The 24,709-nt window shown below is 44.5% G+C and overlaps 1 protein-coding gene across 1 annotated transcript in view; it reads right to left on the reverse strand.

Moving 5' to 3' along the window:
• LOC311141777 (serine-rich coiled-coil domain-containing protein 1-like) overlaps positions 1–23,181 on the reverse strand; it is a 76,650-nt gene extending 53,469 nt beyond the window's left edge. The window contains exons 1-3 of the mRNA XM_084177230.1: positions 22,982–23,181; positions 14,418–15,691; positions 10,016–10,209 (exon numbers count right to left, since the gene is read on the reverse strand). Coding sequence (XP_084033356.1) covers positions 10,016–10,209; positions 14,418–15,666 — 1,443 coding nt within the window. The 5' untranslated portion in view covers positions 15,667–15,691; positions 22,982–23,181. The remainder of the gene's footprint in view (positions 1–10,015; positions 10,210–14,417; positions 15,692–22,981) is intronic.
• Positions 23,182–24,709: the final 1,528 nt, after the last annotated feature.

The raw sequence follows: 24,709 nt of genomic DNA on the forward strand, positions 1-24,709 counted from the left end.
GTTATATACCCTTTGTTGGCAATGACACAGGTCAAACGTTTTCTGTAAGTCTTCACAAGGTTTTCACACACTGTTGCTGGTATTTTGGCCCATTCCTCCATGCAGATCTCCTCTAGAGCCTTGATGTTTTGGGGCTGTCGCTGGGCAACACGGACTTTCAACTCCCTCCAAAGATTTTCTATGGGGTTGAGATCTGGAGACTGGCTAGGCCACTCCAGGACCTTGAAATGCTTCTTACGAAGCCACTCCTTCGTTGCCCGGGCGGTGTGTTTGGGATCATTGTCATGCTGAAAGACCCAGCCACGTTTCATCTTCAATGCCCTTGCTGATGGAAGGAGGTTTTCACTCAAAATCTCACGATACATGGCCCCATTCATTCTTTCCTTTACAAGGATCAGTCGTCCTGGTCCCTTTGCAGAAAAACAGCCCCAAAGCATGATGTTTCCACCCCCATGCTTCACAGTAGGTATGGTGTTCTTTGGATGCAACTCAGCATTCTTTGTCCTCCAAACACGACGAGTTGAGTTTTTATCAAAAAGTTATATTTTGGTTTCATCTGACCATATGACATTCTCCCAATCCTCTTCTGGATCATCCAAATGCACTCTAGCAAACTTCAGACGGGCCTGGACATGTACTGGCTTAAGCAGGGGGCACTGCAGGATTTGAGTCCCTGGCGGCGTAGTGTGTTACTGATGGTAGGCTTTGTTACTTTGGTCCCAGCTCTCTGCAGGTCATTCACTAGGTCCCCCCGTATGGTTCTGGGATTTTTGCTCACCGTTCTTGTGATCATTTTGACCCCATGGGGTGAGATCTTGCATGGAGCCCCAGATCGTGGGAGATTATCAGTGGTCTTGAATGTCTTCCATTTCCTAATAATTGCTCCCACAGTTGATTTCTTCAAACCAAGCTGCTTACCTATTGCAGATTCAGTCTTCCCAGCCTGGTGCAGGTCTACAATTTTGTTTCTGGTTTCCTTTGACAGCTCTTTGGTCTTGGCCATAGTGGAGTTTGGAGTGTGACTGTTTGAGGTTGTGGACAGGTGTCTTTTATACTGATAACAAGTTCAAACAGGTGCCATTAATACAGGTAACGAGTGGAGGACAGAGGAGCCTCTTAAAGAAGAAGTTACAGGTCTGTGAGAGCTAGAAATCTTGCTTGTTTGTAGGTGACCAAATACTTATTTTCCACCATAATTTGCAAATTAATTCATAAAAAATCCTACAATGTGATTTTCTGGAATTTTTTTTCTCAATTTGTCTGTCATAGTTGACGTGTACCTATGATGAAAATTACAGGCCTCTCTCATCTTTTTAAGTGGGAGAACTTGCACAATTGATGGCTGACTAAATACTTTTTTTCCCCACTGTAAAAACTGAAATATCACATATACATAAGTATTCAGACCCTTTACTCAGTACTTTGTTGAAGAACCTTTGGCAGCGATTACAGCCTCGAGTCTTCTTGGGTATGACGCTACAACCTTGGCACACCTGTATTTGGGGAGTTTCTCCCATTCTTCTCTGCAGATCCTCTCAAGCTCTGTCAGGTTGGATGGGGAGCATCGCTGCACAGCTATTTTCAGGTCTCTCAGGACTCTGGCTGGGCCACTCAAGGAAATTCAGAGACTTGTCCCGAAGCCACTCCTGCGTTGTCTTGGCTGTGTGCTTAGGGTCGTTGTCCTGTCCTGCTTTCAAGGAGCGGGATTCTAACCCGGACGCTTATAAGAAAACCTGCTATGCCCTCCAACGAACCATCAAACAGGCAAAGAGTCAATACAGGACTAAGATTGAATCGTACTACACCGGCTCTGACGCTCGTCGGATGTGGCAGGGCTTGAAAACTATTACAGACTACAAAGGGAAGCACAGCCGCGAGCTGCCCAGTGACACAAGCCTACCAGACGAGCTAAACCACTTCTATGCTCGCTTCGAGGCAAGCAACACTGAAGCATGCATGAGAGCACCAGCTGTTCCGGATGACTATGTGATCACGCTCTCCGTAGCCGATGTGAGTAAGACTTTTAAGCAGGTCAACATTCAGGTCAACATTCAGACAGATTACCAGGACGTGTACTCTGAGCATGTGCTGACCAACTGGCAAGTGTATTCACTGACAGTCTGTAATACCAACATGTTTCAAGCAGAACACCATAGTCCCCGTGCCCAAGGACACTAAGATAACCTGCCTAAATGACTACCGACCCGTAGCACTGACATCTGTAGCCATGAAGTGCTTTGAAAGGCTGGTCATGGCTCATATCAACACCATTATCCCAGAAACCCTAGACCCACTCCAATTTGCATACCGCCCCAACAGATCCACAGATTATGCAATATCTATTGCACTCCACACTGCCCTTTCCCACCTGGACAAGAGGAACACGTACGTGAGAATGCTATTAATTGACTACAGCTCAGCGTTCAACACCATAGTGCCCTCAAAGCTCATCACTAAGCTAAGGATCCTGGGACTAAACCCCTCCCTCTGCAACTGGATCCTGGACTTCCTGACGGGCCGTCCCCAGATGGTAAGGGTAGGCAACAACACATCTGCCACGCTGATCCTCAACACGGGGGCCCCTCAGGGGTGCGTGCTCAGTCCCCTCCTGTACTCGCTGTTCACCCATGATTGCATGGCCAGGCACGACTCCAACACCATAAATAAGTTTGCCGACGACACAACAGTGGTAGGCCTGATCACCGACAACGATGAGACAGCCTATAGGGAGGAGGTCAGAGACCTGGCCGTGTGGTGCCAGGATAACATCCTCTCCCTCAACGTGACCAAGACAAAGGAGATGATTGTGGACTACAGGAAAAAAAAAGAGGACTGAGCACGCCCCCATTCTCATCGACGGGGCTGTAGTGGAACAGGTTGAGAGCTTCAAGTTCCTTGGTGTCAAACTATCATGGTCCAAACACACCAAGACAGTCGTGAAGAGGGCACGACAAAGCCTATTCCCCCTCAGGAGACTGAAAAGATTTGGCATGGGTCCTTAGATCCTCAAAAAGTTATACAGCTGCACCATCGAGAGCATCCTGACTGGTTGCATCACCGCCTGGTATTGCAACTGCTCGGCCTCCGACCGCAAGACACTACAGAGGGTAGTGCGTACGGCCCAGTACATCACTGGGGCCAAGCTTCCTGCCATCCAGGACCTCTATACCAGGCGGTGTCAGAGGAAGGCCCTCAAAATTGTCAAAGACTCCAGCCACCCTAGTCATAGTCTGTTCTCTCTGCTACCGCACGGAGCACCAAGTCTAGGTCCAAAAGGCTTCTCAACAGCTTCTATCCCCAAGCCATAAGACTCCTGAACAGCTAATCATGGCTACCCGGACTATTTGCACTGCCCCCCCACCCCCACCCCATCCTTTTTACGCTGCTGCTACTCTGTTAATTATTTATGCATAGTCACTTTAACTCTACCCACATGTACATATTACTTCAACTACCTCAACTAGCCGGTGCCCCCGCACATTGACTCTGCACCGGTACCCCCCTGTATATAGCCTCCCTACTGTTATTTTATTTTACTTCTGCTTTTTTTTTTCAACACATTTTTGTTGTTGTTGTTTTATTTTACTTTTTTATTAAAAAATAAATACATTGTTGGTTCAGGGCTGTAAGTAAGCATTTCATTTTATTTTAACCTTCGCCCCAGTCTGAGGTCCTGAGCGCTCTGGAGCAGGTTTTCATTAAGGATCTCTCTGTACTTTGCACCGGTCATCTTTCCCTCGATCCTGACAAGTCTCCCAGTCCCTGCCGCTGAAAAACATCCCCACAGCATGATGCTGCCACCACCAAGCTTCACCGTAGGGATGGTGCCAGGTTTCATCCAGATGTGACGCTTGGCCCCCGATTGCTCAGTTTAGCCGGGCGGCCAGCTCTAGGAAGAGTCTTGGTGGTTCCAAACTTCTTCCATTGAAGAATGATGGTGGCCACTGTGTTCTTGGGGACCTTCAATGCTGCAGAAATGTTTTGGTATCCTTCCCCAGATCTGTGCCTTGACACAATCCTGTCTCGGAGCTCTACGGACAATTCCTTCGACCTCATGGCTTGGTTTTTTCTCTGACATGCACTGTCAACTGTGGGGCCTTATATAGAGGTGTGTGCCTTTCCAAATCATGTCCAATCAATTGAATTCACCACAGGTGCTCCAATCAAGTTGTAGAAACATCACAAGGATGATAAATGTAAACAGGATGCACCTGAGCTCAATTTCTAGGGGTCTGAATACTTATGTAAATGTGACCGACCGGCACGATTCGGTCTTATGTAGCAAAATTTGAAATTGTGTTTTTTACACTGGATAAAAGTAGAGACTCAGAGCTAGAAAATGGTACAGTGGGGAGAACAAGTATATGATACACTGCCGATTTTGCAGGTTTTCCTACTTACAAAGCATGTAGAGGTCTGTAATTTTTATCATAGGTACACTTCAACTGTGAGAAACGGAATCTAAAACAAAAATCCAGAAAATCACATTGGTCTAAGGCACTGCATCTCAGTGCTAGCTGTGCCACTAGAGATCCTGGTTCGTATCCAGACTCTGTCGTAGCCGGCCGCGACCGGGAGACCCATGGGGCGGCGCACAATTAGCCAGCGTCGTCCAGGGTAGGGGAGGGAATGGCCGGCAGGGATGTAGCTCAGTTGGTAGAGCATGGCGTTTGCAATGCCAGGGTTGTGGGTTTGTTTCCCAGGGGGGGCCAGTATGAAAATGTATGCACTCACTTAACTGTAAGTAGCGTCTGCTAAATGACTTAAATGTAAATGTAAATGTATAATTTTTAAGTAATTAATTTGCATTTTATTGCATGACATAAGTATTTGATACATCAGAAAAGCAGAACTTAATATTTGGTACAGAAACCTGTTTGCAATTACAGAGATCATACGTTTCCTGTAGGTCTTGACCAGCTTTGCACACACTGCAGCAGGGATTTTGGCCCACTCCTCCATACAGACCTTCTCCAGATCCTTCAGGTTTCGGGGCTGTCGCTGGGCAATACAGACTTTCAGCTCCCTCCAAAGATTTTCTATTGGGTTCAGGTCTGGAGACTGGCTAGGCCACTCCAGGACCTTGAGATGCTTCTTACGGAGCCACTCCTTAGTTGCCCTGGCTGTGTGTTTCGGGTCGTTGTCATGCTGGAAGACCCAGCCATGACCCATCTTCAATGCTCTTACTGAGGGAAGGAGGTTGTTGGCCAAGATCTCGCGATACATGGCCCCATCCATCCTCCCCTCAATACGGTGCAGTCATCCTATCCCCTTTGCAGAAAAGCATCCCCAAAGAATTATGTTTCCACCTCCATGCTTCACGGTTGGGATGGTGTTCTTGGGGTTGTACTCATCCTCCAAACACGGCGAGTGGAGTTTAGACCAAAAAGCTCTATTTTTGTCTCATCAGACCACATGACCTTCTCCCATTCCTCCTCTGGATCATCCAGATGGTCATTGGCAAACTTCAGACGGGCCTGGACATGCGCTAGCTTGAGCAGGGGGACCTTGCGTGCGCTGCAGGATTTTAATCCATGACGGCGTAGTGTGTTACTAATGGTTTTCTATGAGACTGTGGTCCCAGCTCTCTTCAGGTCATTGACCAGGTCCTGCCGTGTAGTTCTGGGCTGATCCCTCACCTTCCTCATGATCATTGATGCCCCACGAGGTGAGATCTTGCATGGAGCCCCAGACCGAGGGTGATTGACCGTCATCTTGAACTTCTTCCATTTTCTAATAATTGCGCCAACAGTTGTTGCCTTCTCACCAAGCTGCTTGCTTATTGTTCCTGTAGCCCATCCCAGCCTTGTGCAGGTCTACAATTTTATCCCTGATGTCCTTACACAGCTCTCTGGTCTTGGCCATTGTGGAGAGGTTGGAGTCTGTTTGATTGAGTGTGTGGACAGGTGTCTTTTATACAGGTAACGAGTTCAAACAGGTGCAGTTAATACAGGTAATGAGTGGAGAACAGGAGGGCTTCTTAAAGAAAAACTAACAAGTCTGTGAGAGCCGGAATTCTTACTGGTTGGTAGGTGATCAAATACTTATGTCATGCAATAAAATGCAAATTAATTACTTAAAAATCATACAATGTGATTTTCTGGATTTTTGTTTTAGATTCCGTCTCTCACAGTTGAAGTGTACCTATGATAAAAATGACAGACCTCTACATGCTTTGAAAGTAGGAAAACCTGCAAAATCGGCAGTGTATCAAATACTTGTTCTCCCCACTGTACATCATTTGGAGCTAAACTAATCTGTTAATGTCACCCCCCAGCTATAGATGTGTATTAATACTGCTTCACTGTGCAAGCTCTGACCTTTTTCACCCTGCAATGATGTTTGAGTGAGTATCTTAAAGAGGCAATCTGCAGTTGCTACATTCATTTCTGGACTTATAAATTAATGACATGCACCCATTGATTCTTGCCTCACGAGCTTAGTTCAACTGTCGTACTCCATCAGAACCCAAAATATGCTTGTTTTAAAATGTAAACGAATACTGTATAGCCTCAAAAAACATGGTTAAAACTAGAATTTTGATGTCATGAATGGTCAGTCCTTGCATTCATAGCTCTGTCTATGAATTTGAAGGTGGTTACATTTCTTCAGCCCCATCCCTCAACCTTTTACCAAAACAGGGGTGGTGACCCAACTTTGTTATTGTTTCAACTACTGATTGGCGCTTTAACGCTAAATGGACATAAATAATGGTGGTTTGATAAAACAAGGATCAATTTCTTCACTGCCAATTTCTTCACTGTAGGTCTTCTTTTTCACCTAGAAAGGCTTTGGGTCAGTAAATTCAAGAGGATCAAGAAAATATTTTCAGTTACAGAGGGTCCAGAAACCAGGGGTGTATTCATTAACGCATACCATAGCAAAACTTTTTGCACAATAGCAGAACATTTTGAAACAGAAAAATTCCTGGTGAATACCCAGAGTTAAGGAGGGGAAATTCATAGAACTTCCTTGTAGCCAATAATGGACTTGCTTTGTACCCAAATTATTAGTGTTAAAGGGACAATTCACTCAAATCAAATAAGTACTCAAATGTTTCCTTACCAGTCTACTATGGGCCAAGGGAGATTACAATTTAGGGCTGGGCCGATATATGATTAAATCGAATATCGTGATACTGTATTTGACACTGACGATATATCATGATGGTTAAGACTATACTCAATTTGAACTTTACAAATCCAAACCGTGCAGTTGTATCAGTTAGTAATATAGCCTATGTTGAAAATAAAGTCTAAATGTATTAACTAAGCCTTATTTTTTTGTCATACTAAGATTATTTAAAGCTGCAATATGTAACTTTTTGGGTGACCCAACCAAATTCATATAGAAATTGTAGTTATAGATCTGTCATTCTCATTGAAAGCAAGTCTAAGAAGCAGTACATCTGTTCTATGTGCGCTAGTTCTATGCTTCCCGTTCTTAAGTTTAGTTTTTGCGTCTTTTACTTTCGGTTTTGTACACCAGCTTCAAACAGCTGAAAATACAATATTTTTGGTTATGGAAAATATATTTCACAGCGGTTTAGATGGTACAATGATTCTCTACACTATACTTGCTTGTTTTGTCAGATAAACTGAAATTAGCCGAACTATTCGAATTTTAGCAACCAGGAAATGGCGGAGCGATCATAGTGCACCTTTAATGAGAATGTGACTATAATATCGTAAATAATTATTATATTTTGAATTATCTAGTCATTAACATCGCAAGTCATTAGTCCCTGTAGCTCAGTTGGTAGAGCATGGCGCTTGCAACGCCAGGGTTGTGGGTTCGTTTCCCACGGGGGGCCAGTATGAGAAAATGTGCACTCACTAACTGTAAGTCGCTCTGGATAAGAGCGTCTGCTAAATGACTAAAATGTAAATGTAAAACGACGTTATCGTGATATTTGGAATAGCATATCGTAGAAGAGGTCTGGCCAAATATCACCCAACCCTATTACAATTCCCACATATTTTGTAATAAGGGTTGGTTAACTATTCCATGCTGTATGATAGTGTCTTTTTACTTGTTCCTTTAACAGCCACACGGTACTCTTAGCATGTCTTATGAAGTGGATGCATCATCTACTGTACCTTACTCAATTTCCATGGCAACAGCATTGACAAGTTTCTGCACTTGATTGTGTATCCTGAACCCACAGTAGAAGAGGGAGCAACCATATCCTGTTGGCTGTTGAGTGTATTCTAATTATGACACAGAGAAGGGGGGGGGGTATTTCCCCAGTGTTCCCTTGTACTTGTCCAGCTAACATACTTTAGTCCGCCTCTGCATCATGCTCATGAAACCACGAGCCTACTCAACAGACGATGGAAAACACTTCAGCGTCTCACTGAAGCTTTGCTCGTCACAATGGAGTGCCTTCTGATATTCCCACAAAGTTGAAAAGGAGAGTGATTTGGTAATACACTCCTACGGCCATGCTCCCCGATTCCCCACTAGAGCACTTGGGGGGAAAACTTCAAACCAAGATTGGAGAGACTGCCGCCACTTCCATTTCATCAACCGCAGCTTTAGCCACACGTGCACGTATTACACATGTGCTTTCCCTTCCGAGTATGGAAGATGAGGGGTGTTTGCGTCACCTCGAAAACGAAATACATCTTAGTATAGTGCACTACAAAATGAGTACTTTCACTGCAGAAGTGTTTACTGTTTATGCATGGATGTGGATTGGAGTGGCCAGAGAGGGAAGGAGGTGTGAGTAGTCCCTTGAGTAGGGACAGCCTGTTGCACTGATCTGCAACACAGTTAGTGAGAGGATTAGTCTGTTTAATTCAGGGCGGTGCTGTTATCCCTGTGTGAGAGTGTAATCCAGAAGAGGATGCGGCCATGGACTAAGCTATTTAGTCTGCAACACCAATGGGTAGCCGCTAGCACCGCGCCCATCTCCCCTGCTGTCCTGTCCTGCTGTCCTTTCTTGATGTCCTGCTGTCCTGTCATGCTGTCCTGCTGTCCTGTTCTGCTGTCCTATCCTGCTGTCCTGTCCTGCTGTCCTGTCCAACTGTCCTGTCCTGCTGTCCTGTCCTGTCCTGCTGTCCTGTCCAACTGTCCTGTCCTGCTGTCCTATCCTGCTGTCCTGTCCTGCTGTCCTGTCCTGCTGTCCTGTTCTGCTGTCCTGTCCTGCTGTCCTGTCGTATGCTGTACTGTAAACACCTACCAAGCTCCCCTGCTGTGCTGTCCTTTCATGTACTGTAATATAGTGTAATATACTGCGTATGTATATACAGTACCAGTCAAAAGTTTGGACACACCTACTCATTCAAGGGTTTTCTTAATTTTTACTATTTTCTACATTGTAGAAAACTATGAAATAACACATATGGAATCATGTAGTAACCCAAAAAGTGTTAAACAAATCAAAATATATTTTACATTTGAGATTCTTCAAAGTGGCCACCATTTGCTTTGATGACAGCTTTGCACACTCTTATTTCATAGTTTTGACGTCTTCACTATTATTCTACAATGTAAAAAATAGTAAAAATAAAGAAAAACCCTTGAATAAGTAGGTGTGTCCAAACTTTTGACTGGTACTGTATATTTATATGCTATTATCCAGAGCGACTTACATCAGTGCATACATTTTCATTTGGCTAGCCCTAGCAGGAATTGAAGCCAGGACCCTGACGTTGCTAGCGCCAACCACTGTCCTGTAGCCCTACTGTACTGTAGTGTAGTGGAAGCACATACCAGGCTGGCTTTTTTGTTACTTCAGATGATCACAGGTGTCTAATTATCTCTGGCCCCCTGTGTGGCCTCATAACATGTAAAATATATCAAATAATCTAATAAAATGATTCTTTAAAAAATAAAAAATTAATGTCAAAGCTGTCAAACATGATCTTATGTTATTGAGGTATAAATGACCCAAGTTACCATTGATCGCCATAGAAAGATTCTGCTTACTTTGGTAAATTACCGGTAGTTTTGCAACCCTAATTGTAACCCTACTGTACTGAACTATAACTGTAGTGACGTAAACACCTACCAGGCTGCCCAGCTTGGAGGAGGATGAGTTGTTCCTCTTTCTGAGCAGGGTGTTACCCTCGGTGGCGCAGTGGGGATCTCTGAGGTTGAGGTGGAGCCCCCGCGGCACCCCGGCCCCTTCCGAGGAGGAGCGGAGCCGGCGCTCCCTGCGCATCACTTCGTGGTAGGGGCTGGCGCTGCTGCTGCACATGGACACTGGAGGGCAGAGCACAAGACTGACGTGGAGACAGGGAGCTAGGCAAAACAAGTAGACAGACTGTCCTATGAGACACAGACAAACACAAAAAACACAGGACTAGCCTACATGTTGGGGAAAAACTTAAAAACAAGAAAATAATCGATTGGCTATCGCAAGCCTGGAAACGATCCAGTATTTTGAAACAACAGCTTCACTGATTTCAAGGAGCCAAATGATTTTAAGTAATCTTTACACGAATGTGAAGGCATTTATTTTCAATATAGTGATGAAATAAGGTTACTTTTACTAATTGACTGAATTTGGGTTAGATCTACATTATCACTGAGCACATTATTTAGGTGTAAGTATAACTACTTACGTGTTATCAGCAATACAAAGTAGCAATGTTCCCTCTAATTCTTTCGGCACTGAGCACATTTCAGGTCTGCTTAGCGCAACTTTTAATATTGAAAATTCTGTGCAACTTCTGGAGCGCGTTTACTGTGAACACTGAGGCTGTACCCGCTTTAACTTACAGTTTTAACAGTGGCCAAGTAGCCTACTGTGGCTATTTGATCATAGTGTAGGCCTACCAGAGTGGCCTATCATCAAAAACAATGGAGAAAATGCATCCCATAACATTTTAACATGGAAATAGCTGTTATATCATTCAGCCTACAGTAGCAGCCAATGTGTGGTGTTCAATGTAGGCCTACATTCCATGAGACCTTTGAATAAAACATGTAGGGATTGACATTAACCGGTTTATCTGCTTGTCTTTCAGACAATGAGGAGGTGACTGAAAATGTTGTGTTGTTTGATCCAAGAAACAACTTTTCATTATTACAGAGAATCAGACAAATTATGCTATCCTCTGCCTATAGACCCCTTTCCGGTACACAACACACTGACATCACGCACAGATGCTCGCGACTCTTGGCGGCAGTAAGAAAGCCATCGCCATCTGCGCCAATTCAACATAGCCTAAATGTATGTTTTTATTACATCTAAACAAAATAACTGTTTTGGGTTCTCATACGCTTACAATTATGTTTTGACTCTTGCTTGAACAGTCACTAAGATTATATTTGGTTGTGATCTTTGCAAAATAACTATTTTGGATGCAGCAGTTGTTGACATAGGCTGTAGTGTCACGTCCACTCCCGCTCCACATCTCCGGCGCTCGACGTCACTGGTCTACTAACCACCGGTCCTGGCAACCCATCCTTACATACACCTGGCAATCTTCATTACGCACACTTGCGCCTCATTAGGCACACCTGGACTTCATCACCTCCCTGATGACTTCCCCTTTATATAGCACTCTGTTGTTATCACCCACCAGGTAATATTGTTTATGTTTCCATGTTTAGACGCTTTTCTTGTTTTGTATCATTCAATGTTCTTCCTCATTAAACTCACTAACTGCACTTGCTTCCTGACTCCCTGTGTCTACTTTACATGTAGCAAAAGCTAACCAAAGAGCCATTTTACTGGTTGAAGTTGAAGTGTTTTAAAAAAAAAAGTATAATTTGATTTGTGATGATGACACACATATTAAGCAGGACATTCATACAAGCCTTAAAATCCAATTATAATCCAAAAGTTGTGTGAAATGCACTCATAAGCAACATGTAAATAGAGGCTTTTTTTGCTGCCGTTCTATAAGAACTCCCCCGTGTTCTGCCAAGAAGTTGACCGCAACGCCCTCATACGGCAATGTTTGCAAACGCAGAAAGGGTCTATTGGCTACTTAGCTTATTCAAGCCTGTCTCAAAATACAACACTGCCCCTTTAAGACAGAAAAAAGCTCTTTACCTGACTTGCTTTTCAAAGATGGCTAGAAATGCACAAGTATTGTGCTCTTGTAGGAAGCAACCACTCCCCCATTGCTGACTAGAAATTAGCTATAACTGGGCTAATAACTCACTTACTAGCAAAGAATATGAACCAATGTACACACGTGGCGACATGCAGCTCTTGCTTTGATCTCAGAACAAGCGCATCTACTCACGACCACTCCAGTTCAAAGTGAGTGGCACAGATCCATATATGGCAATGGTCTACTTGCACATTGGGATACTGCAGCTCTGATTGGTTATGGCACACCGGTCTGTGTAGAGTAGGGCCTGAGTCCTGCCTGTCAATGCAATAGAATCCTACTCCAATGAACTCTGCCTACAAGAAAATCTCTTGCATAGTTCGTTTTGTTTCGGTATGTTGCATTGAAAGTGGCTAATGTTGCATTGATTCGATCACAATTCGCACACTACAGGGAAACGTCGATAGTGTTAACTAAAAGGGAAAACTAGAGAGTTGAGTGAAGTTCATTCTTGTGCTCCTCTGCGCGGGCTGATATTTCTTCTGCGGGGCAGTTCCCATGCAGCTTAGAGGGAGCATTGCAAAGTAGACTAAAGCAACAGACAGACAAGAAATAGGCTTACATAAAAAATGAACAACAAAAGTGATGTGTTATCATTATGGATAGCCTAACACTGACCAAAACCAGTAGGTTAACTTACGCCGTTAACACACAGTTGTCTTAGGAAAACTATTCAGACACTGTTCAAGTTTGTCAGGGTAACTCTGGAGTCTAGCGGGCTGTTTCAGAAAAACATAGCCAAAGTCTAGGAATTGTCCCAGCAGTGACTAGAGCAGTGCTCTTCAACCCTGTTTGTTCCTGGAGTGCATTTGCTTTTAGAAATCTACATTTTCAAAACGCAGACCATCAAAAAATCTGGGTTTTAAACCATTTCACCTGCGTTTTATATTGAAAGTAAACAGTGTTTGTTTGCTTCAAGAGCGATCAAGGGCGTGCAAATATAGTTATTCTTCACACAAAAAACATTAGGCAGAAAATACTTTCGTTTTCATCAGATGACAACTGAAGTGCAAAACTATTTGTCTAGTAGCCACACATTAGTAAATTAGCTTACAGTGAAAAAGCAAGATACTTTTTGCAAAAACTATGCATGGCCATCAGATTTCTCATGTTTATCATAGAAAGAATGTAGCCAGCTACATTTCCTAATGTTTTACTTGAAGTGAATCTTGCATTTTAACTTGCTACCAGAGAAAAACTACACCGGAGAGCGCGGCCTGCTGATCGAATGCAGTTCGTGAATGCAGGAATCTGATTTATCAAGACGATACAAAATGTGTCCTTTTACATAAATGATTGTGAGCGAAATGTGACTGAAGCCGAGCAGAAATTACAATAAGAAGCATTTTACATCTGCAAAATATTTATTTCTCTATTTTATAAAAAATTTCTGCGTGAAAAACGCAGAATTCTGCATTAACGTGACCCCCGGTATGTTAAGGAAGGAACATATGATTCTATATAGGTCTTTTTATTTTTTATTTTATTTTTTTTATGCCATTTAGCAGACGCTTTTATCCAAAGCGACTTACAGTCATCAGCAGGGATGAACCAACTAATTATACTCGTGAGAAAACATTCCATAACTGCAGGTGGCAGTAAATCCCCAACCTTCCTTGGCTTTATACCTGTTCATTAAAAATAAAGAGAGTCGCACACTCTTTATGTAAGCTCCCAGTAATTTATTGGGTAAAACACCCGACGTTTCAGCATCACTGTGACTACACTGTGCCTGTTCAGACAACACCCTCCAGGTGGCGGTAGATAGCCAACCTTGGCTTTATACCTGTTCAGACAACACCCTCCAGGTGGCAGCGTGCACCCTTTCAGTTTGTTTACCAACTCATAGAAGTAGTAGAAGAAGAAAATGAACTACTTCTGTGTGCTCACAGACACCATAACGGGCCCGATACAACGTTGTGATCTCAATGACTAGAGCCTACATTGTCTAAGGAAACTGCTGTCCATAGGTTAATACCTTTATGAGGAAATAGTTCCCACTGTACATGGGACTAAAATAGTGCTGCCCAATCAGTCATGTCGATCTGACTTTGGTACTTCCTGATTTCTGCATAATCCACATAAAGCATAGCATTCATTTCAGACTAGGTCTATTGGTCTACCTTCTACATGTGAAATCAGTGTGAAGTTCAACCACTTTGAAAAGAAAATGTTGGTGATCGAAACACAAACTCAGGCAATAGTGGGCAAACACTTTGGCCAAAAATACTTGGTCAGGGATTTACATAGAGCCATGCCCCTCCTCTCTGTATTATCAATGACAATCACATAGAGGTAGATCAGTACTGCACGTGTGAATACATAAACGTCTTTAGTTCTTACCTGTGTGGGGTTTCCTCAGGTGGCATGACCTGGGTTCATGTCTACCGCAGCACGCTCCCTTCCCTGGTTCCTGGATGAGTACGGAGTTCCTGGACCTCGTCTCAGACTGCTCTGGATTGGAATGGTAGCCTTTACTACGCACTGGGCCTGCCTCGCTCTCACTAGTCTCTGTCTGCTCTGGTCTGACCTCTTCCTCCACCACCAACACATCTTCCTTCTCCTCTTCCCCCTCTTCCTTCTCTTCCTGTGATTGTTGTTGTTGCGGTGGCATTGGTGTTGTTGCAGCTGTTGCTGGCCCCGTGACAGGAATTGCAGTCTCACACTCCGTGGTGTTGGTGGTGCAGGTGTCTGGCAGTAGGGTCTTGTCTGTGGAAGCTTGGGCAGGCGTGAAGATCACTTCGGAGGTAGAGACGACATGGCTGAAGTTGTTGTCTTGCGGGTCGTCTGGGCTGGGGGCGGAAGGCGCATCCACCACGGACACAGAGTCCTCTGTGATGGGGACATTAAACTCGGAGGGGGTGATCGCCGTTGTGCGGTCCTCAGACAGCATGGGCGACTGCAGGGAGCTCTCCCCCAGCAGCTCGCCTGGCCACGAGCCCGGGGTACCCCCAGACGTCGGGGGCTCTATGCTCACCTCCGGGGGCTTGCACTGCTCAGAGTTCTTGGAGAAGCGATGGTGTGCAGAGAATGACTTGGGTAGCAGCTGTTTCTTCTGCCTGGACGAGCGTTTGCTGCCGCTGCTGTAGTCATCCAGAAACCCAGAGTCATCTCCCTCATTGGTACCTGAGCTGATGCAGTTGCTGAACAGGTTCCTATTGGCCGTGGAGGACACCTTCTCAAAGTCCTCCGTCTGCGAGCGGGTGATCTTCTTCTGCCGGTGGCCCCCGAAACCAAAGGAGTGGCGCGTCTTGGCCCGTGGAGGCCCAGCGCCATCGTGGAAGCCCAGATGAGGGTTGGCCTGGCTGCCGTTGGCGTCCTGGGCTGGGTCTAGTGGAGGGGTCTGGATGCGTGGTGGTTCGCTGTTCCTCTTGCTGCCGAAGCGGATGGAGGGCGTGCGGAACAGGCTGCGGCGCTTGCCCGTGCTGCTGTTGCTAGAGTTGGTGCTGGAGGGGGACGAGGTGTGGATGCCATTGCCCACGCCGCCTGAGGACGGGGAGGAGGGCAACGAGTTCTGCCTCTTACTCACGCTCCGCCTGAAGATGGGCAGCCTGGAGACGAGCGTGGAGCGGCGCGACCCTGATTCGCCCATCAAGGTTAAGCAGCAGTCAGTGACTCTGTAAAACAGACATCCCATCACAGTCAGAGACTGAGACACAGCAGAAGGGCTTCAGGTTGATTTTTAAAAATGGTCCCATCAAGGGATGAAACCACACACCCTCCACAAACACCACAAACATAAGTCTGGAGACACACTGTCCAATTTACTGTGTGCATTTGTAAAAGGGTGAACAATGAACAGATCTTATGGAAAGCTTGAGAGAAATGTACCATTTTACAAACTACTCAAACTATTAGTGTACAAGCATAATGTAGTTTACTACAAATGTTTAGTGAAAATGGTGTACAATATGTGTAAGATACATAGCTCTGGTATTGTGTAGACTCTTTAGAGAGTGGCAGAGAGCAGAGATAGGCCTAGTCATTTCAATGCAATAAATATATCCCATATAGCAGCCTTCACAGACACATCTCAATTTAAAACTGAGGAAACATTTGTCTGTAAACCTATAATTTCAAGTAGGCTATAAATGAATTGGAATAAGCTGGGCTATAGGTTAGGCTACAGACTGGACTAAGCCTATGTGGTAATACGTTGTTTTACCCATGGGCCTTCAGGTAAGGAATACTTCCAAAGGGTGCAAATTCCTATCCACCTACTATTCACTTTAAAATATCTTTCAATCAATAGGACAGAGAAAAATCCAGTTTGACCAGTAGGCAGTTTTGTGAAGACAATAGCCTTTAAGTTGGAAACATTTGTGGAAATCCCTACATGGGTGATGCTAGATCAATGTACGAAGGCGAATCTGCTCATCATTGCAAAGCATTATGACATCAAAGTTGCACATGCCGATTCAAAAGCAGTAGTCAAAGAGTTAGTCTATACTGATTTGGTGGAGGAGGAAGTTGATGAAAAGGGTCTTACAGGTAGTGGCGTGAGTCCCGTAGACGTGCAGCTGAGGGAGTTTGAACTAAAGGCAAAATTGGAACAACATTACATTAGAGTTGGAGCACAGGGAAAGACAACAAGAACGTGAACATGCAGCCAGACAACAAGAACGTGAACACGCAGCCAGACAACAAGAACGTGAACACGCAGCCAGACAACAAGAACGTGAACACGCAGCCAGACAACAAGAACGTGAACACGCAGCCAGACAACAAGAACGTGAACACGCAGCCAGACAACAAGAACGTGAACACGCAGCCAGACAACAAGAACGTGAACACGCAGCCAGACAACAAGAACGTGAACATGCAGCCAGACAACAAGAACGTGAACACGCAGCCAGACAACAAGAACGTGAACACGCAGCCAGACAACAAGAACGTGAACACGCAGCCAGACAACAAGAACGTGAACACGCAGCCAGACAACAAGAACGTGAACACGCAGCCAGACAACAAGAACGTGAACACGCAGCCAGACAACAAGAACGTGAACACGCAGCCAGACAACAAGAACAGGCACTAGAGCATGACATTGACGTTGGGGACTGCCCCAATCAAACAAATTCCACTGAGGAAAATCATGAGAGGAAAGTTACTACGGATATTGCAGGAGTTTCCCCTTGAAATCAGACATGTCCGTGGTAAGGACAACTTGGTTACTGATTGTTTTTCAAGGGTGGGCAGTTGATAAGTAATGTGTTTTGTGTTTAGCCAGTGTGTAGCCCTGGCTCACAATTTATTTTGACTGTACATTTTGCGTTATAGAAGCGTACGTGACTTTTTCACTCTGGATAAGAGCGTCTGCAAAATGACTAAAATGTAAATGTAAATGTTAACGGGGAAGGTGTTACAGGTTTTTCCATGTATGTTTAGAGGTTGTTCTTCAGCACGTATAGCTTGTTAGCACGTAGGGCACACTGATTGGTGTCACCTTGTTAGTCAGTATGTGTGACACCTGTCCTGGTTGCCATCGCTTTAGTGGGAAGGTGTTTCACCTGTGCTGGCCCAGGTGCTATTTAAGAGTGGCTGGCCCAGTGCTCCAGTTGTCTTGCGAGATGTGGAGGGTCAACCACTAGTTGGCGCTCCCTATTCCTAGACAAACAAATCCTTTATCTGTTTTCATTTTGCTCCACTTTTTGGTTTACTTCCTGTCTTTAAGTTTGGTCTGGGGTTTTTCCTTTTGTTTGCCTCTTAGTGGGCAAATTTAGTGGGCGCTCATGGTGGGTGACTTCAGTCCCAGTTGTTGTTGCTAGTCAACTTTCAGTGGACGCCCCCATGAGTGTCTTTCAGAACCCCTCCTAAAACCCCACCTGTTTCGTTTTGGTTGTTCGTGACTCTTCGTTAGTTCCCCCTTCTGTTTGAGCAACAATTTTTGGTTTCTTGCTACGGAACGTAACAGTACCAACATGTTCACATTTCTAAAGTAAAGTTAGACCTACCAATTAGTTAGTGTTTTTACTGATATCAAGTTTGTTTATTAATTATTATGTCCCCTTTCCTCTGGCTCGACCCGACCCTCCTGCTCCGTGGCTGAGTGACTCATTGCGAGTTTACGGGTAGCTGAGCGAAAATGGAGGAAAACTAAACTTCCGCAGGACCGATCATCCTTTCACTACCTCCTCTCTACCTTCTCTTCCACTGTGTCTGCTGCTAAAGCCACTTTCTATCACTAAGTTTCAAGCTTCCGCCTCTAACCCTAGGAAACTCTTTCCCACCTTCTCCTCCCTCCCTAATAATCCACCCCCCTCCCTCCTCCCTCTGTGGATGACTGTCAACCACTTTGAAAATAATGTTGAATACATCCGCTCCTCATTCACTCAGCCTATTGAGTCCACTGGTCCTACTCACACAGAACAACCCTACGCCTTGACGTCTTTCTCCCCTCTCTCTCCAGATGAAATCCTGCGACTAGTGAGGTCTGGCCGCCCGACAACCTGCCTGTTCAACCACATCCCCTCCTCCCTTCTGGAGACCTTCTCCCATTCCTCACTTCCCTCATCAACTCATCCCTGACCCCTGGCTGCGTCCCCTCTGGCCTGAGTCACTCCCCTCCTCAAGAAACCAACACTCAACCCCTCTGATGTCAAAAGCTACAGACCGGTATCCCTTCTTTCCAAAACACTTGAGCGTGCTGTCTCTGACCAACTCATTCACCATCTCTCACAGAATTATCTTCTTGACCCTAACCAGTCAGGCGTCAAGACGGATCACTCAACCAAGACTGCTCTTCTCTGTGTCACGGAGGCTCTCCGCACTGCCAAACTGACTCTCTCTCCTCTGTTTTCATTCCCCTAGATCTATCTACTGCCTCCACCCTCTCAGGGCTGGGCGTCTCAGGCTCTGCACACTTTTGGATTGCATCCTACCTGGCATGCCGCTCCTACCAGGTGACGTGGAGAGGATCTGTGTCTGCACCATGTACTCTCACTACTGGTGTCCCCCAGGGCTTTAAAAATATTATGCAAATGAGATGACTGCATTAAAATATAAACAGTCGGCTATAGGCCTATTTCAATCATATTGAAATACATTTCATGTTCAATCAATTGAGTTCTATTTTGTTACTTGTAGGCTACTGTGTGTATTTGTCTCAATATACCCTCAGTGTATAAAACATTAGGAACACCATCCTAATATTGAGTTGCACCCCCCTCCTTTTGCCCTCAGAACAGCCTCAATTCGTCGGGGCATGGACTCTACAAGGTGTCGAAAGTGTTCCACAGGGATGCTGGCCCATGTTGACTCCAATGCTTCCCACAGTTGTGTCAAGTTGGCTGGATGTCCTTTGGGTGGTAGACCATTCTTGATACACACAGGAAACTGTTAAGCGTGAAAATCCAAGCAGCGTTGCAGTTCTTAACACACTCAAACCGGTGAACCTGGCACCTACTACCATACCCCGTTCAAAGCCACTTAAATATTTTGTCTTGCCCATTCCCCCTCTGAATGCCACACATACACAATCCATGTCTTAATTGTCTCAAGGCTTAAAAATCCTTCTTTAACCTGTCTCCTCCCCTTCATCTAGCCTACAGTGATTGAAGTGGATTTAACAGGTGACATCAATAAGGGATCATAGCTTCACCTGGTCAGTCTATGTTATGGAATGAGCACTCAGTGTATTTCATGATGTGTGCAATGATGAGCAAAATCTGTGATTTAGTGCATTTTTATTGGGTAAGCATTATAATAAGCCGCCTCAGTATTTGCCGCTGCAGGTAGGGCTGGGCGATATGGCCTAAAAATCAGCTCTATCTTTTTCAAACTTATGGCCGATTTACGATATACACTGCTCAAAAAAATAAAGGGAACACTTAAACAACACAATGTAACTCCAAGTCAATCACACTTCTGTGAAATCAAACTGTCCACTTAGGAAGCAACACTGATTGACAATACATTTCACATGCTGTTGTGCAAATGGAATAGACAACAGGTGGAAATTATAGGCAATTAGCAAGACACCCCCAATAAAGGACTGGTTTTGCAGGTGGTGACCACAGACCACTTCTCAGTTCCTATGCTTCCTGGCTGATGTTTTGGTCACTTTTGAATAATGGCGGTGCTTTCACTCTAGTGGTAGCATGAGACGGAGTCTACAACCCACACAAGTGGCTCAGGTAGTGCAGCTCATCCAGGATGGCACATCTATGCGAGCTGTGGCAAGAAGGTTTGCTGTGTCTGTCAGCGTAGTGTCCAGAGCATGGAGGCGCTACCAGGAGACAGGCCAGTACATCAGGAGACGTGGAGGAGGCCGTAGGAGGGCAACAACCCAGCAGCAGGACTGCTACCTCCGCCTTTGTGCAAGGAGGAGCAGGAGGAGCACTGCCAGAGCCCTGCAAAATGACCTCCAGCAGGCCACAAATGTGCATGTGTCTGCTCAAACGGTCAGAAACAGACTCCATGAGGGTGGTATGAGAGCCCGACGTCCACAGGTGGGGGTTGTGCTTACAGCCCAACACCGTGCAGGACGTTTGGCATTTGCCAGAGAACACCAAGATTGGCAAATTCGCCATTGGCGCCCTGTGCTCTTCACAGATGAAAGCAGGTTCACACTGAGCACATCTGACAGACGTGACAGAGTCTGGAGACGCTGTGGAGAACGTTCTGCTGCCTGCAACATCCTCCAGCATGACCGGTTTGGCTGTGGGTCAGTCATGGTGTGGGGTGGCATTTCTTTGGGGGGCCGCACAGCCCTCCATGTGCTCGCCAGAGGTAGCCTGACTGCCATTAGGTACCGAGATGAGATCCTCAGACCCCTTGTGAGACCATATGCTGGTGCGGTTGGCCCTGGGTTCCTCCTAATGCAAGACAATGCTATACCTCATGTGGCTGGAGTGTGTCAGCAGTTCCTGCAAGAGGAAGGCATTGATGCTATGGACTGGCATTGATGCCATTCCCCAGACCTGAATCCAATTGAGCACATCTGGGACATCATGTCTCGCTCCATCCACCAACGCCACGTTGCACCACAGACTGTCCAGGAGTTGGCGGATGCTTTAGTCCAGGTCTGGGAGGAGATCCCTCAGGAGACCATCCACCACCTCATCAGGAGCATGCCCAGGCGTTGTAGGGAGGTCATACAGGCACGTGGAGGCCACACATACTACTGAGCCTCATTTTGACTTGTTTTAAGGACATTACATCAAAGTTGGATCAGCCTGTAGTGTGGTTTTCCACTTTAATTTTGAGGGTGACTCCAAATCCAGACCTCCATGGGTTGATACATTTGATTTCCATTGATAATTTTTGTGTGATTTTGTTGTCAGCACATTCAACTATGTAAAGAAAAAAGTATTTAATAAGATTATTTCATTCATTCAGATCTAGGATGTGTTATTTTAGTGTTCCCTTTATTTTTTTGAGCAGTGTATATCAATTTTGTAAAAACGTTTTTTCTAAATAAGCTTTGTTGCACAATTAAAGGTCAATACACTGCATTTCAAACAGTCGGGAATAATATGATGAATTCAGGGCTTGTAAAATTATAGCCTACCTAGGCTAAATATAAACCTTCAACCAAAAGACCTACTAATAATGTAATTATTTTTATCAAAATAGTTTAACCTGCTTTTTTGCAATAATCACTGATTGGCAAACAATGTTAATAAATCAAGCACTTAATACACTGTCATACCTATGCTTGACAGTGCTGGTGAATGGCCAAGTATCCACTACCTGTTGCTTTGTTTTCTCATGATTGATGTTGACAAAGAGGTCTTGGAAATTGGAATTGCTGTTCTGAATCCAAAATGCAACCAACACAAACATGCCATAGACCGCATCCCAAATGGCATTATTCCTTTACAGTGCACAACAACAGAAGCCATTGTCATTTCATTTAGACCAAGTCTGTATCCAGGCAATGTGCCTTTTTTGGGGGCTCCCGAGTGGCGCAGTGGTCTAAGGCACTGCATCTCAGTGCTTGAGGCGTCACTACCCCTGGTTCGATTCCAGGCTGTATCACAACCGGCCTATAGGGCGGCGTCGTCTGGGTTTGGCCGGTGTAGGCTGTCATTGTAAGTAAGAATTTGTTCTTAACTGACTTGCCTAGTTAAAAAAAGTTTAATTAAGATGGCTTGAGATGCTGCTACTATTGCCTGTGTTCAACTAGTCAAGTTATGTAAGTCCCACAGTCTCATTATTCACAGACCTTCGCCTACATAATTCTCCCCCCTTTTAATATTAATGGAAGAAACAAGGTGTGTAAAAGAATGTGACTGATGGGTGTTTCCTGAATGACAACAGCTTACAATGTAACAACAACAAAAACTCAACCAGATACTGTACTGGAACTGCTATTGGCTTCATGTAATGAATTACCTAGATATGCGTCATCTCACTAAGCACATTAACCATTGGCTGCTATATGACTCCAAAGACAATACTTTTTACCGATTTCAATTCAAGACATATATAGATACATCACACTTCATCTTATCCTATCCTAACAAGACTAGTTCGGTCTTCAGTTGAATGCAATGCAGTAACTAGGTAATAACTAGGTAGTAACTAGGTAACTATAATGTAATAATCTGGGTATATTGATAACTAACTAGATGTAAATATTGATTAACTTCAGGTATTAAATTGTCGCTAGCTAGCTAGCTTCAATCTCTGCACGCAGGGATGGCAGCTCGATCTGTCAAACCGTGTCGAAGCTGTACGTGCCAATGTCCAACCATAATCTCAATGTTATTCATGGTGAGGACCCATGGTCCGGGCAAGTAATTCAGAGCAAATACTGCCATGATACTAAAGTTACAGACGACGACTCAAATCTAGTTATCACCGCGCTGTTTTTAGTTGACAAGCGAGGTACGTGTGAGCGCTCCTGCCCCGGCGAAAAAGCCGCAGCTAACTTAACTAGCTAACGTTAGCGAATGTTTTACCTTCAGCTGAATTCCAATGTCTAGGCCGCTCCTTCCAGTGACAGACGAAGCTCGTCTGAATATAATTAAACCTCTAATGTGCTACCACATGGAAATTTTACAGAAATAGCAAAAACTATACAAAATAATCTATCGCACAAATGCACCTCAATGACGTGGAATCGCTCACATCCTCTCTTCCGTATTACACAGACCACGAGAGTGCGTGACGTGCACCTCACACCTCCTTTCCTGAAGACTGAGCAGCACACTCATGAAACTGGTGATGCTTCTGGTTCAATTGCTGATCATGCCATTGAGCTATGGATTATGCTGGGCTCATTATCAAACAACAGTATGGCCACTAACAAAATTTATATAATTGTAAAAAATGCAGTATTTCTTTGTCATAGTGAATTTGCTCTTGAGAATGCATCAAAATGCAAGAATATAGAACAGTTAAACAGTGAGTTATGGCGAAATTAATTATCAAAGTGTCCATAATATTTCACTATTTATACCATATTTTCTTAATTAGTATCATAATTGCAGGTGTGCCGCCTTTCAGTCACCCTGTAGCCCAGTCAGGAAACCAAATGATAAAAGAGCATCTTTATAGAACACATTCTGTATGATTGCATACTTTTTTCTTTAGTATATAGATTTTTTGTTGTTGTTAATATAATCTATATCCTCATTGATTGGATAAATACAGCTCAAAATGCTCTTGGACACATCAGTGATGTAACCTGGGGTCATTGGGTGTTTTGGGTTTTTCAACATCAGGCCCCCTCACCAAGGCGACCCTTGCCTTATAGGGATGAAGGGTTAATGCCTTCTCCTGCAGTCTGAGGAAATGGGTCCTCTGCTGCAGCCTTCTGGTACCGATTACAGCTACAACACTACTCAAACACTGTTAGACATGTAACATCTCAATTTGCACAAAATAGCACCAAAAAAACTAAATAGACCTACAGGAATATTTGTACAGGAAAAAATCCTGCAGGAATCATGTAGGATATTTGTTCCTGTAAGAAAACCCCACAGGATTTTCATTGTCACTTTCCTGTAGAAATAGCATGTTCTGCAGGAGTAACACAAATCCTGCAGGTTCTGCCCCTACAGGACTCCTGCAAGAATTTAGCTGACCCGGTTGGAATAGCATGTTCTGCAGGAACATTTACCTGATGTGCAGGATCTTAAAAAAATTCCTGTACAATAAGGACAATTCCTGCAGGAGTCCAAATCAACTTTTCCCCCTTCAGGATTTCATCAAACCTACACAATTGCTGCAGGAATGTTTTGCCTCTGAAGTAATTGTGTAGATGAACTGTAACTCTTTAGGAAGGGTAGATACTATTACTTTATCTGCAGAGGCAGTAGCGTCACATGCTGTCTAATGAGGATGGGTGGATCAGGAGAGAGGAGAGGGAGAAAAGGTAGCCATTAGGAGGGGTCAGTATGTGTGCATTACATACATTTTCCAGTTTCCTTGCGCTTCAGTCTCTGAATGCTCCATTTCTATAACACAAATTTCCCAGGAGGATGATGACGGATTATAAACATTTACCATTTGAAAAACCTTACTCAAAGTGAATACAATTACCCACACACACACACACACACTTGGTTTAAAACACTTTTATTTCATATAAATCCCCAAACAGCAAATAAAAAAAAGCGTAGTATTTCAAGAATCTGATTACAGACAACGCTTAATGTACATCAAAGCATTACTCACAGAAAGCA

The sequence above is a fragment of the Coregonus lavaretus genome, assembly GCF_964263955.1.
Source record: "Coregonus lavaretus genome assembly, chromosome: 14".
Taxonomy (NCBI): Eukaryota; Metazoa; Chordata; class Actinopteri; order Salmoniformes; family Salmonidae; genus Coregonus; species Coregonus lavaretus.